The 19,157-nt window shown below is 46.5% G+C and overlaps 1 protein-coding gene across 1 annotated transcript in view; it reads left to right on the forward strand.

Moving 5' to 3' along the window:
- LOC130475108 (digestive cysteine proteinase 2-like) overlaps positions 1-17,163 on the forward strand; it is a 36,309-nt gene extending 19,146 nt beyond the window's left edge. The window contains exons 3-11 of the mRNA XM_056846836.1: positions 1,397-1,489; positions 2,147-2,319; positions 2,824-3,067; positions 9,264-9,459; positions 10,213-10,406; positions 12,840-12,931; positions 13,453-13,614; positions 15,435-15,624; positions 16,623-17,163. Of these exons, the coding sequence (XP_056702814.1) occupies positions 1,397-1,489; positions 2,147-2,319; positions 2,824-3,067; positions 9,264-9,459; positions 10,213-10,406; positions 12,840-12,931; positions 13,453-13,614; positions 15,435-15,624; positions 16,623-16,810 (1,532 nt within the window). The 3' untranslated portion in view covers positions 16,811-17,163. The remainder of the gene's footprint in view (positions 1-1,396; positions 1,490-2,146; positions 2,320-2,823; positions 3,068-9,263; positions 9,460-10,212; positions 10,407-12,839; positions 12,932-13,452; positions 13,615-15,434; positions 15,625-16,622) is intronic.
- Positions 17,164-19,157: the final 1,994 nt, after the last annotated feature.

Raw genomic sequence — 19,157 nt, forward strand, 5'->3', positions numbered from 1 at the left:
TGGTATTGCTTGCACACCAAGCAGGAGTGTGCCATTTTAAAAACTGTCTCTTTCGTTTTGCTGTTTGTATTATTTTTCCACTGGCTTCAATGAGAAATATACTTCTGGCTGGGATTGAATTCTCCAGGGCTCCAGCTCTCACCCAAGGGATATTTGCTACCAGATTTCAAGCAGATAAGAGAGAGTCCCAAGTTTATGGACAACTAAAGTTCTTGCTTGCACAGCACACAGAAGCAAATTACTGGCCCTCCGAGGAAGGCTGGTGGTTGTCAGCCTGAACAATAAATTGCTGGTATAAGGCTTACTGTTCGACCCTGAAAACCAATCCACTGCGCTGAACCAGAGGTATAAGCAACTCTGGCAGCTGATTTTGTACTAGAATAAAAATAGTAACTGATTGGTTTTTGTCATTTTTAAGTTGGGGGGGTGCTATAGGGGTATGGTTGCCAGCTCCGGGTTGGGAAATACCTGGAGGTTTTCAGGGTGGAGCCTGAGGAGGGCAGGGTATGGGGAGGGACTTCAGCAGGGTATAATGTCATAGAGTCCACCTTCCAAAGCAGCTATCACCTGGAGACCAGATGTAATCCCAGGAGTTCTCCATCTCATACCTGGAGGTTGGCAACTGTAGATGGGGGGGCATATGCCCCTCTCTACTTACTGTGTTCTAAAGGCTGCCTTCAGTAGAGCTGTCAGCAGTGGGGGAGCTGGGGCAGTAATCCTTGACAAGAAAACAGGGATGTTGCAATGGGGTCCCTATTTTTGGCCTGAAATGGTTAGGGCTGTGTTCTACATAAGGTTGCCAGGTCCCTCTTTGCCACCGGCAGGAGGTTTTTGGGGCGGAGCCTGAGGAAGGTGGGGTTTGGGGAGGGGAGGGACTTCAATGCCATAGAGTCCAATTGCCAAAGCAGCCATTTTCTCCAGGTGAACTGATCTCTATCGGCTGGAGATCAGCTGCAGTCAGCTGTAAACCTGGAGGTTGGCAACCCTAGTTCTATAGCTCATTGGCAGGCCTCGGGCATGCCTTGCCACTTGGCCTAACTTACCTCATAGGGATCTGGTGAGAGTGAAATTGCTCTGAGGAGGAAAAAGAAGGTACTGCCGAAACTGAGCAGTTCTTCCGTCAGCCTCTGTTTGTATTGTGTTTTGTTCCTTCCTCTGTCTTGCACAACTGGCCCAAAGTGGCCACTGACTCTATGTCTGGTGATGTGGCTCTTATTAGTTTACTTTTTGCATTGCTGCTCGCATTAAAAATTAGTTGCCTTGGATGCTGATGTCGGTTGGAAAGCTAGCACTCAAGGGGCAACAAGCCTGGAGTGGTTTTCACATCGTAACCTTGATTGGTCTCTCCTATGTCAAACCTGCCGACCAACTTAAAACCTTCTCTGCTGTCTTGCAGGAGTCATCAGCCTGCCTTACGCTGAAATTGAGGAGCCCTTTGAGGCCTGGTACAACCTTACTGGAAACAAGAGTCGCATTGAGTATTATGACGGTAAGAAATCCAATGTGCTAGAGAAGGCGCAGGCAAGGCCGCAGTGTGGATGAGCGAGCATGACCGTGTGCTTGTGCAAAAGGAGAATGCTTGGGTCCTCTTGACAAGGCTGTGCGTACTTGGTAGAGTTGCCAGCTCTGGGTTGGGAAATACCTGGAGATTTGGGAGATGGAGCCTGGGAATGGCAGGGTCCACTCTCCAAAGCAGCCCTTTTCTCCAGGGTAACTGAACTGGGTTGTCTGGAGATCAATTGTAATAGTGGGAGATCACCAGGTACTAGGGTTGCCAGGTCACTCTTCCCCACCGACAGGAGGTTTTTGGGGTGGAGCCTGAGGAGGGCGGGGTTTAGGGAGTGGAGGGACTTCAATGCCATAGAATCCAATTGCCAAAGCGGCCATTTTCTCCAGGTGAACTGATCTCTATCGGCTGGAGATCAGTTGTAAACGTCTCTAATGGAAGAGCCTAATAAGCTATTACAGGAGGCTACTGCCTGGAATGTTTATGTGCCTGTCCCGGCTTGCCTCTTTGCTTTTCTAAATGTCTGCCTGCTGCACTATCCTGTAGCTGATGGCTTTGGGATGACCAGGGAGAAGTGTTCCAGAGCAGCTGTGCGCTCACATGCCACCGCCTCACTTCCTTTCCCTTGCCATTCTGTAGGCCAAGTTGTGACTTTGCAGTTCGGATGTATGGAGCCGTATGGCACCCTGTTCAAGTTGACGCCAGAAACCACTGAGAAGGAAGTGAACACAAAGAAGTGCTTTCAACTGAATGGCACCAAAGAAGGCCGTGTACAGCCACAAACTGTCTTTCCCAAGATGAAGGGCTACAAGGTAAGCGACTGTTGCTTGGCTGCTGCACAGCAAAGAAACAGGCCAGACGGTCCCCATTGGAATTTGGTAGCTTCCAAGCAAATATCTTAGTCTGGCTTGGATCTTAAAATGCAGCAATCTTATTGCACACTATGTGCATGGTATATCTGTCCACCTTCCAGCTTCCCCCCACCCTGCTGCAAACTTTCCTAAACCATGGCATAACTTTACTGGAAAGACTGTGGTCAACTGACTCAGCATTCCATACCCTCAACATTCCCTGACTGATACAACATATTTAGTCCTTATCACACTGTCTTTGGGAATGTTTTTGTCTCCCCCTCCCCCATTGAATTACAAAGTCATACTTTTCATCATTGCTGATAAATCCCCCCCCCAAAAAAAAATAGAGAGAGAGACCTCTCCCTTGTCTGTGGCGCTGGCCTGATTTTTGCTGATTTTCTGTTATTGTGGAGGGCCAGTTACTTTACATGATTGTCCACTCTTTGTGCCCTCTCTCCCTAGCCAATAAGGGAAGAGTACTTCAAAGGAATATACTGCACCGTGTGGCAGAACGTATCTTACTGGGGCAAGAAGAAAAACATCTACACCATGTGGGTCACCAACTCCAGCTGTGGTGTATCACCTGTGCATTACGAGATGAAGGGCTACAACAGTTTGCTGGGATCCCACTATGACAAATATGAAATCGATTACACTGACTACTCTAACAGTTTCCCAACTTCTGTTTTTGTGCTGAAACCTAACGGTAAAGAAAGAATTATTATACTCTGACCTCGCTCCAAACAACTAAGGCCTTTTATGCATGGCTATTTCCCTCGCAGTCACCCCTTTGATGACTTCAGGTCTTTGTTTTGATTATGCATGCCGTTTCCCACCGTCAGAGGTCACCTTGCTCTCCCCCTACATTTTCCAATGTTTTCAAATTCAAGATAAAACAGGTCCCTGAAAACACAGGCAAAACGTGCAGAAACATAGGGGGAGAGCGAGGCAACCCCTGACGGTCAGAAACCCATCTCAGGCTTCACCCCAAAATCTCCAGGTATTTCCCAAACCAGAGCTGGCAACCCTATTTGGGAGGCCACTTCACACAGTGGGGCAGCCACTGAAAGCCAAGGATGGCTGATCCCTTATTAGTGGAGTGGGTGGGGGCCACAGGCAAAAGATGCTGCTGTACCAACATAATGGCTCCATGGGCTTATAATGTGGGGAGGGGAGTCCATCTTTCTTAAATCTTACACTTGTTAAGTTGTGTGACTTCGATGAAAACAATTCAAAAGGGAGGAATTGTTCTTGCTTCGTTTTCCAATGATGGCACATTTCTCTACAAACAGACAACATCTCCAAAGAGGCACATTCCCTCCTTTGCGAAGGAGGGGGAGGAATGTCTCTCTGAATGCGCCTGCCACCCATGGGTTTGTAGGTATCTGCATTAGTGGCTGCTTTAAAAAAGAAGCAGCAGCCTAGCCAGGGCACTTAATTGATCAGAAACATCAACTGGCTGTGGCTGATCTACTATTTGAATAGATTAGATATAAAACATATAACAGTTTTATTCTTGCATTTAAAAATGGAGATATATTTTTAAAAGTCAATAGTCACAAGAGAATCATATAACCTAAAGATATATATTTAACCTTATTGGTTTCTGTTAGCAAAATATTGTTATTGTTTGACTCAGCAGTCACAGCTTCTTGTGGTTAGTGGTAAGGAAGTGGGGAGGGGGCTCTTAACTTGCCTGGGTGAACAATTGATGGAGGTGGTATTCTTTCTCTGGGACGGGAATCCTGCTGCTTCTCCTTGCAGCTGTTCTGTTTGCTTAGTGAAGAAGGATGGGCCGATGGCAGGGCTGTGTATCAACAGCCCCTGCTTTCTGTCTCTGGCAGTTTCCTCACCAATAACTTACTCTAGAGTAACCTCTTGGTCATTCAATGAGGCGTGGAAACACATTCTCTCTTTTTTTTGTCCCCACATCTCCTCTTCCAGAACGTTTCGCTCTGTCCGCACTTCCCTCTATTTGTTTTCCTGGGGCGCGTAGGGTGATTTGTGGCACACACACCATTTTAAATGTTCACAAATAGCTTTTCCTCTGCAGTGGAATGCCTGCCTGCCCTCTTGTGAATGCCTCCACCTCGGAGGGTGCCTGCCCGCTCAACTCCGCAAGCCCAGTCAGGGCTCGGACTGGCTCTCCGGGGCTTTGGCAACCTCCTCCTGCTGGCTGCGTTCCTCCTCCATGAGCTGAGAACTGCCCCACACAAGTCAATGTGGAGGCTTATTCAAGCTCCTACGTTGTTAGTCCCATTGCATATTTTTTTTTAAAAATGACACTGGGAAATGGCTGCTGGGATGAGAGGGGAGGGAGATGGGCTGCACAGTGGGTGAGACATGAATAGTGTCTTCCGCATGTCCACACCTCAAGAGAAGTCTTTTTGGAAACGGAGAAAAGGAATACATCATCATACAAGCGGTTGCACAAGACGTGAAGGTAAAACATTTGGAAACCGTTTCCAATCCCAAACGGAGGGAAAATAGTGTGGACACAAAAAGATAGAACGATTCTTTAATTGTTACAAATAATTAGTGCGGCAACGGCCTCTGTGAGGAGGGAACCAATTAAATAAGGGAAATTGATGTGAAGATAGCCACTTTGGAGAAGGGGCCACCAGAAAACAGCTTGCCCAGGGCATTCCAAAACCTGGATCTGACTCTGCTTTAAGCCCTTACCTTTTTTATAAAAGGCACCTTAAAGGCTCCAGAAACTTATTCCAAAGTAAGCTTTCATGGGTCAGAGCTCGCCTCATCAGATGCATGGAGAATATACTGTATGTGATATTTGACTCACAGAAATTTAAAGGTAGAACAAATTTTGTTAGGTTTAGAGTTCTACTGGACTTCTAATGGATTAATATAGCTAACCTCTATGCTTTTTATGTTGCTTGTTTCCATGCAAATGGGTTCTGGCTGCCTTTTCCCAACTTCTTGGGACTGTGGAAGCTGGCCCTCTCAGTGCAAGTCCCAGCTTTCCTCTAAAATAATTGTTGTGGTCTCCAGTAGAAAGGGTCTCTCTTCCTCTCTCTCTGCCACCTTCGGTTAGCTGTTGCATGCTGATGGAATAGGGACAAGCCAACTTGCAGAGATATTGCATTGAGGCTCCGTTGTGACTGGGCAGTGCTTCCTTTCACGGATTGTGCTGACTCTGTATACAGCCGCATGTTGTACCAGGTGAACCTCATTGCCCTTCAGGGAAATGCTAGCTTTACTGTACCTAGCCTTTGCCTACCTCACATCGTTCTTTTGCAGCTTGCATTGTGTAAGCTAAGAATGTTACATCCACATTCAGGAGGGACCAACTCTGCCTAAGGCCACATCCAAATGGGGTTTCTGGCAGGAGCTCAGTTGCATTGAATCAGTACTTCAGTCTTATAGTTGGTTTTCCTGTGCAAGTAGTCCTCATGATTCTCCTGGAAAATCAGTGTGTGAACAAAGAGGGGGGAAGGAGATAAACTGGCCCACTCCATTCTTATGTTTAGCTCATCCACTCACTTAAGCTTCAGGGAAAGCAGAGCCAAACTAGACATTATGTGTGACACGAGTCAGGACGCAGATACCCAAGCCCTCATTGTCGCACATAATGAATGGTATAAGGGGGTTTTACTCATCTAGGCCTTTTGTGCAGAGACGTTTCCCCGCGGTCCCCCCCGCCGACTGCCTTGGGGCTTCATTTTGATTATGCATGCCTTGTCCGCCTGTCAGAGGTTGCCTCACTCTCCCCACGTGTTTTACCCACATTTTCCAGATTCTGGCTAAAACAGCATCTGGAAAACACAGGCAAAACACACGGGGAGAGTGAGGCGACCTCTGATGGGTGGATAAGGCATGCATAATCAAAACGAAGCCCCGAAGCAGTCAGCGGGGGAAACATCCTTGCATAAAAGGCCAGGAAAAGCACAAACCGTCCCCCTCCCACCTTGGCCATTTCCACTGGCAATAAAGGCACAGTAGGGAAGCTGGACACTCCTCCTCCTCCTCTTTCGCAAACCTCCAATGGAGCACTTTTTAGGTGAGAACACCCACTTTATATGAGTTGTTACGTGCAACAGCAAGTTGGTTATGGCACCCGTGTCATAGCTTGTATCACTTCTAACATCTTGTTTGGCTTTATGAAACACACAGCGGCAATGTTTTCAGAGCGGGAGGGAGGAAAGTGTGGTACATTCCTGATGATGTTACAGGCACTAGCCAATAGGTGGCTGTGATATTTGTAACCAATCACACTTTATACTTCACATACTGCTGCATTTGATGAGCTATCTGGATGAAGCTGTTACCAGAAATGTTTGTTTAGAAAGTTTACCGCTTCAGGAACCTGCCCCAAGGCATTTTACAAAATAATAAAAACAAAACTTGAAAAGATAGTCATTAAAAACCCAAGCATAGAGACAGACCACTGACAGCTTAAAATAAGTTTCCAGACTAAAACAGTGTTAAAAAAATCAACACCTTAATTAAGCGCCTTGGTGAAGAGAAACTTTTTGGTAACTTAAAAGAAAGGAAAGTAGGCACCAGGGAAAATCAGTGCATCTTCTGGCAAGTTATGACCTCAGCAACTTCAGGATCAGAAGGGATGATGCCACCTTCGCATTTAAAACAACCAGTATGATTGTTTTGCTGATTAACGTTGTAGTAACCCAACCCCTAAGCACGTTATGCATTTCCCCAAACCTTGAGAATTTCCTGACGACAGTATGGTGGAGTTTTGCTTTCTTTAGAGAACACAGAGGAAAAGATGTGGCATCTTGGTAATAATTATTGTCCTGATTACCATATCTTAAGGGTAAAGTGGCTTTATCAGATACACTCCCACACACATACATACATTCTTGCCTTGAAAACCCAGGGGGGGGGGGTTTGACATAAATCAGCCGTGACTTGACGGCACTTTCCACCACCACCAGGCCAGAGGGGAGGCAGAGTTTCCAGCATGGGAAGGGGTCTTTCGCCTCTCCTCCCATCACTAGCAGAAGGATTGGGGGGGGGGGGTTGGCAGTCTCCCAAGAAACCAAGGCAGGTGGTTATTGCTGGCAAGAGGAGATTTAGAAATGGTTGTGGGGGTGTTGGAATGGAAGGGTGATGGATCTTGCCCTCGGGGCAAATCCCGTTAGTGTGTATTAATTGCAATGAAGTTTGCACAGGAGATATGCTCCTAACTCTGTGGGTCAAGGTAGTACTGCCTTGAGTTCCAAAATGTCTCGGGGTGTGTGTGTGTGTGTCTGGTATTGTGGTTAGAGTGCTGCATTAGGTGCTGTGGAACACGGGCAGGATGGTGCTGCTGCAGCCGTCTTGTTTGTGGGCTTCCTGGAGGCACCTGGTTGGCCGCTGTGTGAACAGACTGCTGATCCAGTAGGGCCTTTCTTATGTTCTTATGACAACACAGGGGTTTCTTCAAGCTCTGGGGACTCCCCAGGTATACAGAAAAATACATATTTAAAAAATGGTCCAGTGTGGACTGAGCATGCTCCAGGAGCCAAGGAAATGGAGACTGGGGGCTTTTTGCCTGCTGAAATACATGACAGATTGTAGATGGGGAGAACAGAAAATCTCTATATTTGTTTCCCTTCCCCCATATTCCTTGTGGGCTCCCAGCTTGTTCACTCTAATTTAAACAAAAAAGACAAACTTCTGGTGCCTCTTCACAACTAGCAAAGCTCTGCAAAATACTGAATTTAAAATAAATAATGCAAAAACAACAGGAAGATGGGTAATGTATGCAAAGCACAGAAATTGGATTGCCTGGGGCAGAACTTTAAATCTTTTTAGTGCAGTTTGCCTGTAATTCACTCTCATAAGGCTCTTGTGTTCATATTACTCCCTTTTACATGTAAGAGTCAAAGGTGTGTGCTAGCGTGTCATGGGACAGCACTGTCAAGGCTTCAACGCTATTTCATGCTTATTTGGGAGGAAGTCCCACTGAATTCAGTGGGATCTTCTTAATTGTTCTGCTGTTCGGCAAAAAGACAAAAGAAAAAAAAGACTCTCTGAGTGCCTCAGAGCAAGTTCTTTGTCTCTAAGTTAATTCAAGATGCAGGCCCTGCCCGCAGGCTTGCAAGCTAAAAAGACAGGGCAGAGGAGTGGAAAGGGGCGAGGAAGGAGACCAATGGTGGAAGTGATGATTTCCTAACAGGGATTTCTATCCAGCTAGAGAGAGACTGATCTTCCTTTGCCGGGGTGGAGGTGGTGGGGAGGCTTTACTAGTCTCCTAGCTGGTGATGGAGCACTGCTGGATGAGCAGAGTTCTTTCTCCTAGCGAAGGTGATTCAAATGCCTTGTGGCTGCTCAGCCTCTGGTTGGGGCCAGGCTGGTCTTTCCCTGGAGACAGAGGGATCTTTCTGGCTTAATTCTGGTGCCGCATGGAATCATAGTTTAGTTAAGCTGAACGCAGGCCCCTGGTGTCCTGTTGACTATGGTTAGTTAGAATCCATCAAATCAGGATCGGGTACCTTGCTGTGAAGCTTGTTTGCTAACTAAATTTGAGTTTCGTTCGCATGATGTACAAACATGGAAATTCTGGCTTGGTCCCCCTGACCACAGGAATAGTAATGAAGCCACTGTTTGTGGAGGCACATTGGGCTGAATCCTTGTTTTACAAATTGTGTGTGTAAAGTGCCTTCAAGTCGCAGCTGACTTATGGCTACCCCTTTTGGGGTTTTCATGGCAAGAGACTAACAGAGGTGGTTTGCCAGTGCCTTCCTCTGCACAGCAACCCTGCAAATTAACCGTAATTAAAATAAACCAGGGTTTTGCCTTCCATCTGAATCGAGGCACTGGGAGACACGGGGCACAACATCCCAAAGGTATGCATGGGATGAGGCCGTCCATTATGCTTTTTTTCGGGGAGGCTAAGTTCTTCTCTGCCTCTTTGTGATTTGCTGATTCTTTTACCTTAGAAACAAAGCTATGCAGTCAATTGCCTGGTGAGTCAATGGAACACCGCATCCTGGCAAACCCCATGGCGGACTTTGTTGGGGGGGAAGAGGACCGGGCCCACCAGCTGTTCCACCACTACCGGAAACGATTTGGAAAAACGTACGACAATGAGACGGAGATGGAACACAGGAAACATACCTTCACCCACAACATGAGGTGTGTAAGCAGAGAAAGGGAAGGCAGGAGGAGAAAGAGGCATCATGATGACCAGGTAGGGTTGCCAACCTCCAGTTGGTGGCTGGAGATCTCCTGCTATTACAACTGAGCTCCAGGCAACAGAGATCAGCAACCCTGGAGAAAATGGCCACATTTGTGGCATTATACCCCATGGAAGTCCCTCGCTGCTTTGGCAATTGGACTCTATGGCATTGAAGTCCCCTCCCCTCTCCAAATCCCGCCCTCCTCAGGCTCTGCCCCCAAAATCTCCAGGTATTTCCCAACCTGGAGCTGGCTACCCTATCTGCAATTGAGTTGTAATGATTCAGCTAGGTTGCTTCTTCACACCTTTGGTTAAACTTTGGTTCTGTATGTCATAGCAGCCCTGCTCTTGTTGCCTTCCTCGAGAGGGATGGATTTCTTTTGGGTAGGACGGCCACCCTCCAGGTGGGGCTTGGAGATCTCCTGGAATTCAAACTGATCTTCAGGCTATAGAGATAAGTTCTCCTGGAAAAAATGGCTGCCTTGTTTTTTTAACCTCCCAGGGCTTAAACCAAGAGGGGTGTTTATGATTGGGGCCGTAGTGCAGAGGAAAGAGTGAAGCCTCCCTTCCACAGCACTGTGGTCCCTATCCATATTGGGACTGGGTGTATTTGCTTTTTTCTGTCTGGTTCCATGTGTGCTTTGGTTATAATGTTGACCGTGAAGGCCCATCAGCAGAAGCTGACCTTTGCTGGCACCTTCCCTTTCCAGGTTTGTCCACTCCAAGAACCGTGCTAACCTCTCCTTCAAGCTGGCTCTGAACCACTTGGCAGACCTCACCCTGGATGAGATGGCTGCAATGAGGGGGAAACTCAAAAGCACAACACCCAACAATGGGCGTCCTTTCCCTCATGAGCAGTACATTGGCCTCATCCTGCCAGAGAGCATGGACTGGAGGCTCTATGGTGAGTTGAGGTTAAGAGGCGGCCTTTTAGGTAGAGCTGGGACTGCAGCTTAGAGCAGAAGGAAATCTCTCCTGTGCCCCATTTTTCAGACCACTGGTGATCATTCCTACAGTGAGGGGAAAAAGTATTTGATCCCCTGCTGAATTTGCCCGTTTGCCCTCTGACGAAGAAATGACCAGTCCATAATTTTAATGGTAGATTTATTGTAGCTGTGAGAGACAGAATAACAACAGGAAAACCCCCAGAAACCCAGAAGACAAAAGCCAGAGATTGATGTGCATTATAATGAATGAAATAAGTATTTGATCCCTTTGCAAAAGATGACTTAGTACTTGATGGCAAAACCCTTGTTGACAATTACAGAGGTCAGACGTTTCTTGTAGGTGGCCACCAGGTTTGCACACATCTCAGGAGGTATTTGGTCCCACTCCTCTTTGCAGATCCTCTCCAAGTCAGTAAGATTTCGAGGCTGATGTGTAGCTACTCGAACCTTCAGCTCCCTCCACAGGTTTTCGATGGGATTAAGGTCTGGAGATTAAGGCTAGGCCACTCCAGGACCTTAATGTGCTTCTTCTTGAGCCATTCCTTTGTTGCCTTGGCCGTGTGTTTTGGGTCATTGTCATGCTGGAATACCCATCCTCAACCCATTTTCAATGCCCTGGCTGAGGGAAGGAGGTGCTCACCCAAGATTTGACGATACATGGTCCCGTCCATCGTCCCTTCGATGCGGTGAAGGTGTCCTGTCCCCTTAGCAGAAAAACACCCCCAAAGCATAATATGTCCCCCTCCATGTTTGACGGTGGGGATGGTGTTCTTGGGGTCGTAGGCAGCATTCCTTCTCCTCCAAACACGGTGAGTTGAGTTGATACCAAAGAGCTCGATTTTAGTCTCATTTGACCACAACACTTTCACCCAGTTCCCCTCTGGGTCATTCAAATGTGCATTGGCAAACTGCAGACGGGCCTGTACATGTGCTGTCTTGAGCAAGGGGGCCTTGCGGGCTCTGCAAGATCTCAGTCCTTCACGGCGTAGTGTGTTACCAACTGTTTTCATGGTGACTATGGTACCAGCTGCCCTGAGATCATTGACAAGTTCCCCCCGTGTAGTTCTGGGCTGCTTCATCACTGTTCTCATGATCATTGCAACTCCACGAGATGAGATCTTGCATGGAGCCCCAGACCGAGGGAGGTTGACAGGGTTAGGGTTAGGGATGTCACCTTCTCACCAAGCTGCTTGGCAATAGTCTTGTAGCCCAGTCCAGCCTTGTGCAGGTCTACAATCTTGTCCTGACATTCTTGGACAGCTCTTTGGTCTTGGTCATGGTGGCTAGTTTGGAATCTGATGGATTGATTGCTTCTGTCGACAGCAGAATCCTAACTCTAACCCAAATCTGGCTGGTTGATAGGGGATCAAATACTTATTTCACTCATTATAATGCACATCAATCTCTGACTTTTGTCTTCTGGGTTTCTGGGGGTTTTCCCACACAGTTTTTTCTCTCACAGCTACAATAAACCTACCATTAAAATTATGGACTGGTCATTTCTTCGTCAGAGAGCAAACGGGCAAATTTAGCAGGGGATCAAATACTTTTTTCCCTCACTGTATATCTTGGGCCAGTTTTCCTTGCTAGGAGGCCCAAAACTGAACACTTATTTTGGAGGTCCATAACTGGATCTTCCAGTGCCTTTTCAATAGTTGAAAGTAGCTATGGGATGGGGTGCGGGGTATGTTGGGTCGGGCAAGGTTGTTGGGAGGGGGTTAACCCTTTCCCTTGCACCTTGATTGAAATCACACACACCAAAATGACTCCGGATGTAACAGAGGCCAAAAAGACAGGCACCCGTCTCTTCCTTCCCTCATGTATTTATTAGTTGTATTATGATAACAGCTGGGAGGCAGAGAGATCCCATTGATGCAAAGGGTTAGCCTCTTCCCTTGAGCCATGGCTATGGTTTCTAGGCAGTGCATCCCAGGAGAAAAATTAAAAAGAAATAAGGCCTTGTCTGCTTACTGTTAGTTCTGACCATAGAGTTTCTGGTGATTACTAGAGCTACCCTTGTAATTTCCAGGTATCTCTAGGAATCACCAGGAACTTTATGGTCAGAACTTCCTGTAAGTAGATAAGGCCTTATTTTTCTTTTTAATTTTTCTTTCCAGGATGAGTGCCCCCCACCCCATTTTGACCCCCAGTTTCCATCCACTGATCAGGTGAGCATCAGCAGGAAAGGGTCGAAATTACATGGCGGTCTCCTGCCATAAGCGGGCAAATGGGAATCCTAGCTATGCCCCTGATTCAGTGCAGGTCCCCATATCTGCATCCTTAATAAGTATTCCTTTAGCGAATTCATATGCTGCCTGTCCAGAGACCTGCTGGACAAGAGCTTGGGGATAATGCAGGGACTCTTAGGACTCTAATTTTGTTGCATTCAGGTGCCGTGACTCCAGTCAAAGATCAGGCGGTGTGTGGCTCTTGCTGGAGCTTTGCGAGCACAGGAGCTTTGGAAGGATCTCTCTTCCTCAAGGTGAGCCTGTCTGTCTCTTCAGGGGGGAGACTTCTTTTTTGTCTGTCTTGGAGAGTGTTGTGGGCAGAAGCTGCCTGCATGGATGCTCTACGCACCTGGGATCCAAAGCAGATAAGATGCTGGGAGTTCTGTGTTCTGTTGTAGGCTTAAACTGGCCAGGATGCTGCGAATTCAGAGTATATTAAACTCCCAACCGTTTTTCTCTTTAATCCTAATCCAGACTAAGGCATTAAGCCTTTCCCTTGCATCATTTTTCTGGACAAGGGAGCCTTCTCTAGGGATACTACATGCTCCAGTGGTGCATAAATGCATGAGTTTTATATTTGGGTTTCTTTTTGTCCACTGGGGCAAACTGAAGCCCAACATGATTGCTTTGGGGCAGGAAAACAGCACTGGGTTGGGGGGCTTGACATGACTCCAAATTCGTACCCTTTACTTGGTCTGTGTCTCCGCTGCCAAGGGCAGAACGGTGCTGCCTGGGGGTTGCCGCAGAGACTGACGCTGCTTCTCCTGCTCCCCAGACTGGCCAGCTCATCCCACTCTCTCAACAAGTCCTCATCGACTGCTCTTGGGGCTTTGGGAACTACGCCTGTGACGGCGGCGAGGAATGGCAGGCATACGAATGGGTCCTAAAGCATGGAGGCATTGCCACCACGGAGTCCTATGGGCCATACAAAGGCCAGGTGAGAGTTGTTTTTTTCCAGGGCTGAGGTGGGTCAGCGTCTGCTCTACAAGGGTGACTGGGTGAGCCACTCTCTGCACATCAGAGGCTAGTTTCTGTTGATACTTGGGTTAATGCTGGTCATCTCACTGATCCTATAAACACCTATAGAGGAGTTAGACAGGGCTGTCTTCTTGCTCCTATGCTTTTCACCTTGGTTAGTTCTCTTAATGCACCAGAACTTCATCCACCTAAACTGGTGAATAGGCACATCTCTGTTTTGCTTTATGCGGATGATGCCATGATCTTATCCAGGACACCAGTGGGATTAAGGAGAGCGCTTGCAAGAGTGGCGGTGTTCTGTGAAAACAAACGATTAACACTCAACTATGAGAAAACAAAAGTGATGGCCTTTGGTAAACATCCTAGAAATAGGATTTGGAGTGTCAGTGGACAAAGGTTGGGTTAATGCTGGCAATGAGATTTGGCCAGAGTGTTGGACTAGGACTGCAACCTGACTGCAAAGCCCCTCTCTGCCATCAGATTCAGTGGGTGACCTTGGACCAGTCCCTCTCTCTCTGCCTCACCTACCTCACAGAGCTGTTGCAGTGATAAATTTAAAGAAAGGGACAAACCATGTACATTGCCCTTGAACCTCTTGGCAAAAGGACAAGATAAAAATGGGAGATTTGTGGCATGCGCTTAAAGTTCTTGATGAGCAGAACACATCCTCAGTGCCTATTTTGAATGATTAGATTGTTGTGGGTCAGAAAATCCAGAAATCCCTGGTGGGAACAGGGATAAATGTGATTATATAAGGTTTTTATTTTACTTCATGAAGTATACATCCTGCTTTTGCATTCAGTGAAGGCGTAAAACAACTTCCAGTAAAAACACAATGGTTACGAATGTCAATAAAATAGATTAAATGCAGTCCAGTTTAGAATTCCAGATTGAAAGTCCTTGAAGGTGTTTTATTTTCAAAGGCCTTCATGAACAGGTGCTATTCAGATATCAGCAGTTGCGCTGAAATCCATTTAGAAAGCCGCCTAGCAAGTTGAAGGATTGACATGAAGTATCCGCGCACACTTGACTATAGCATGGTTACCTCTGGCAGAACATTTTGATTTAACATTATTACAATGCACCACTGAAGAAAGTAATGTGGAGTAGATCAAATTAACACAACACAAGAAAAATGTCAAGAGCAGCTGTGAATCAGACCATTAGACCTAGTCCAGTTTCCCACAGGGACCAATCAGATGTCCTTGGAATTCCTACTGATCAAGACATGGAAACAAAGGCCCACTGAACAGTATTCAGAGGGCTACTGCTACTACTACTACTACTACTACTACTACTACTACTACTACTAATGGCTAATAACCATTGAAGGACTTCTCCACCATGAATCTGTCTGATCCCCTTTTGACACCATCGATGCTTGTGTCCATCACTACATCCACTGGCAGCAAATCCTTCAATTTAATTACTCGTTGAGTGAAGAAGTGTTTCCTTTTGTTGGACCTGGACCTGTTCATCAACTTCTTTGGGTGCTCACACATTCTAGCTAGCGTTATGGGAAAAGAAGACATTTTCTACCCTTTCTCCGACGCATGCAAAATTGAACGCACCTCTGTCTTGTCCCTCTTAATCATCCTTTGTCTGGGCAGAAAGCTTCCCCTGCAGTTATGGCTGGATGGTGGTATGAAAGGATCAAAATGTTTCCAAAGAATGGTTAGGATGGGTGGTTTGTTGGCGGGTGGGTTTGTTTGATTTTCTGTTGTACATGCGGCTGTTATTGCTAACCATTCTCTCTCTCTTCCCCCCCCCCCCGGTCAGAATGGTTACTGTCATAGCAACGCATCAGAGATTGTGGCCAAACTTTCACATTATGTCAACGTCACCTCCGGGAACATCACCGCTCTGAAGGCTGCCATCTACAAGCACGGCCCCGTGGCTGTCAGCATTGATGCCGCCCACAGGACTTTCTCTTTCTACTCCAATGGGGTCTACTATGAGCCTAAGTGTGGTGAGTCCTGGCTGGTAGCTCTGCTGTTGAAAAACTGTAAACACAAGTTCATATCCTGGGATCCATCCCAAGAAGGGTCATGGCCACTGATGAGCTAAATCTGCGGATTCTCCTACTTAGAATCATAGAGTTGGAAGGGGCCACCAGGGCCATCAAGTCCAACCCCCTGCACAATGCAGGAAATTCACAACTACCTCCCCCCTCCACACCCCTAGTGACCAGAAGATGGCCAAGATGCCCTCCCTCTCATCATCTGCCTAAGGTCACAGAATCAGCATTGCTGACAGATGGTCATCTAACCTCCACTTAATGTGGAGTATCCATTTCGTGATACTGGCTGATAGCTACCGGTAGAGCCATTGTGTTCTGTTGTAGTGAGTTCGATACAGATAAATTATGCATTGCCCGCAGGAGTACTTTAGTCAGTCTTCAGCTCACCTGCTCCATCCATTTCCTTTTATCCCTTAGAAGCTCCTTGATCCATTGATCTTGAGCAGCATATATCTAGTGTTTGAGGGATATAAGGACTGAAACAAATCTTGCCACTGACAATGTAGCCTTGGCATCCCTACCGCTTAGTAGAAAAGGCATTATGTCAGACACAGAGGCATTAGATTTGTATGTTAAAAGGGGGGAAATATAATGTGATCGAAGTTCCTCGTAAAAGCGGCATTCCAAAAGGGCATGAGCTAGTGAATCGATAGAGCCAGAAGAGCAAGGACAGGTCCTGTCTGAATATGGTATATTCGAAATTCTGCCCTGCATAACCATAGAGGGGTTAGCATTCAATCTAGCTAAACAAAAAGCTCTAGAAAGACGAGGCCCCATCCATTTAATTAAATGTGGATGAATTCTAGTACCAAGGAGGTACTTCTGAAGGGGAGTCACCTCACATGAGGCTTCAGTGTTCTTGCCATCTGGCCACCTTGCATGTTCATTGCTGTGCATAATCTCGTTTGTTGAAGCTTCATTTTTTTTTTTTTAACTTTCCCTTTCAGGAAACAAGAAAGGTGAGCTGGACCACGCGGTCCTTGCCGTTGGTTATGGAGTCCTCCAAGGAGAGCTTTACTGGCTCATCAAGAATTCCTGGTCTACATACTGGGGTAACGATGGCTACATCCTCATGTCCATGAAAGATAACAACTGTGGGGTAGCTACTGATGCCACATACCCAGTTGTGGCATGAACACACCATGGCAAGCTCCGAAAGATGATCCACGCCACTTCCTGCTCCAAACGGGCTTCCTCCATCTCCTGAATTTCTCTAGCATATTCATCAATGCACTGGAATCTTAGCCACAGGACTAGCAGAGACTCGGGAAGCCACCAAGTCTGGCCTCGTGAGAACATACAAAGAGCCCTGCTGGATCAGACCAGTGGTCCATCTAGTCCAGTTTCCTGACGTACACAGCGGCCAACAGTTGCCATGGAGGGTCAACAAAGAGGACAGAGAAGCCAAGGCCTTCCCTTGATGCAGCCTCCTAGCAATGGAGCTGGTTCCTTGCAGGCAACACCATTTTTGGATTAACGTCAGCTCTTCCTTTCAACATCTCATATGGAATCCCTAACCTCATGGGACTTCTTTTCTTCTTTTTCAAGACAAGCCCTTCATCACTCCAGTTCCTTAAACCTCATTAATAGGAACTGATCCAGCTGTTGTCTGATTACAATCTTTTCCTATTCCATCAGCACAAACCCTTTGCATCTTTGCAAAAAAACAAAAATCTCTGTGAAGCAGTGCAAGGTGTGTCCTTTTGGAACGAGGCCCAGGAATGTCGTGGGGCTTCTCCAAGGCCACAAAGCCAATCTGTGGCACAGCTAAGAAACTTGTTATTTCTTTTCCAGGTTTAGTGCCTCACCCATGCTGCTCTCTCCTTGCACTCACCAGGGGAAGGCTGTTGGGAAGCTGCTACTGTAGTCCGGGGGTGGGTTTGGAAAAGGCTAATGTAAAAAAACACACAACTGCATGCAGGTATATGGTCAATTCAGAGTTAGGCTGCATTCTCTGTCATCTTGACTTAGGAGCAGCTGCTGTTCATTTTTGCGTCTGGGCCGATTAAAAATATTATACCGTGCTTGTCTTGACTCTTATTACCTAGTCGGAATGGCCAGCTGCAATTGGGATTCAAAAAATCCAAACCTGTTTCCCCTCCTGCAATGAGCTCTAATGTCCCTTGCACTGTGAGATATTGCACACACGATTCTCTCCCCCAACCAAACCTGTGAGAGAGGTTAGGCCAGCGGTTCCATGGAGCACTTTTCAGGAGAGAAATTCGTCATGGAGCACTAATTTTCACCTAGCACCTACATACTAAACCGAATGATCGTAGTATTGACGACGGAAGGTAGTTTAAGCGTTTAGGCATATTAAACATCAAGTTTTATTTCATTCAGAATTTTTATTTAAATTTCTCTCCATACACAAAAAACAACAAAAAACAAAGTAAGGCAACACATTTGAGAACAAATTCAAAGCAAGTATTGTAAAGGGCTGATATGATGGGCGACAGACAGCAAACTTTGGGTTTGGCACAATGAACGCTGACTAGCCCTTCATAGTTACTCCTTCACAGCTCACTGCAGGAGCTAAATAATTTCTACACTATACTTACCTACACACAGTTCATGGCCGCAAAAATTCAGAATTTTGAGATCTTGTCACATTTATTTTATTTATTTTCCTTTCCAATCTCTTCATGGAGCACTAGATGTTTCGCGGAGCACCAAGTGCTCCCTGGAGCACAGTTTGGAAACCGCTGGGTTAGGCTGAGAGAAAGAGGCTGCCCCAAGGTCACTTTGCCAAATTCAAGGCTGAGTAGGGAAGATGAACCTAGATCTTCTGGCCAGTCATAACCAGGCATTCTAACCACTGCACTACACATCTATAGTCTAGATCCCCTTTTAACAAGAGGGGCAACTTTATTTCACAAGAACTGCCTTCTCATCTGGATGGTAGGGGGCAATGTTTGATTAAAAACTGAGCAGCAGACAGCATTATTCATTTATTCAATTAATACCTCATCTTTTCCCACAACAGGGACCCAAAACAGCTTACATCATTCATTCCTCCATGTTATCCTCGCAACAGCCCTGTAAGTTCCACCTGGAGATCTCCCAGAATTACTGCTTGGGAGGGTGAACCCTATGGCATTATATGGCCCTATGGCTGAGGCCTCTCCCTAAACCCTGCTCTCCTCAGACTTCACCACAAAATCTCCAGAAATTTCCCAACCTGGGCTGGCCCCAAAGTGCCCTTTTTCAAAGGTCAAAATAGGCCTGGAAAGGGCACTGGCCCCTCCCCTTGCCTTTTACTGACAGAACGAACCCTTGGAACACTGTGGTTGCCTAGCAACCGCCAATGAGGGAATCTATTCCTTAAAGCTACAGGAGCTCCTTTTATCATTTTTGAGGTTTTTAAACCCATTGTTTTGTTTTGTTTTAGATTTCACTTTAAAAAAACAACTGGAGCTTTTTTCAGGTTTGTAGAAAGATCAGTCTTGCCCTTTCACAGCTCCAGTCTCTAGATTTAAGTA

The sequence above is a fragment of the Euleptes europaea genome, chromosome 3, assembly GCF_029931775.1.
Source record: "Euleptes europaea isolate rEulEur1 chromosome 3, rEulEur1.hap1, whole genome shotgun sequence".
In the NCBI taxonomy this organism is placed as follows: domain Eukaryota; kingdom Metazoa; phylum Chordata; class Lepidosauria; order Squamata; family Sphaerodactylidae; genus Euleptes; species Euleptes europaea.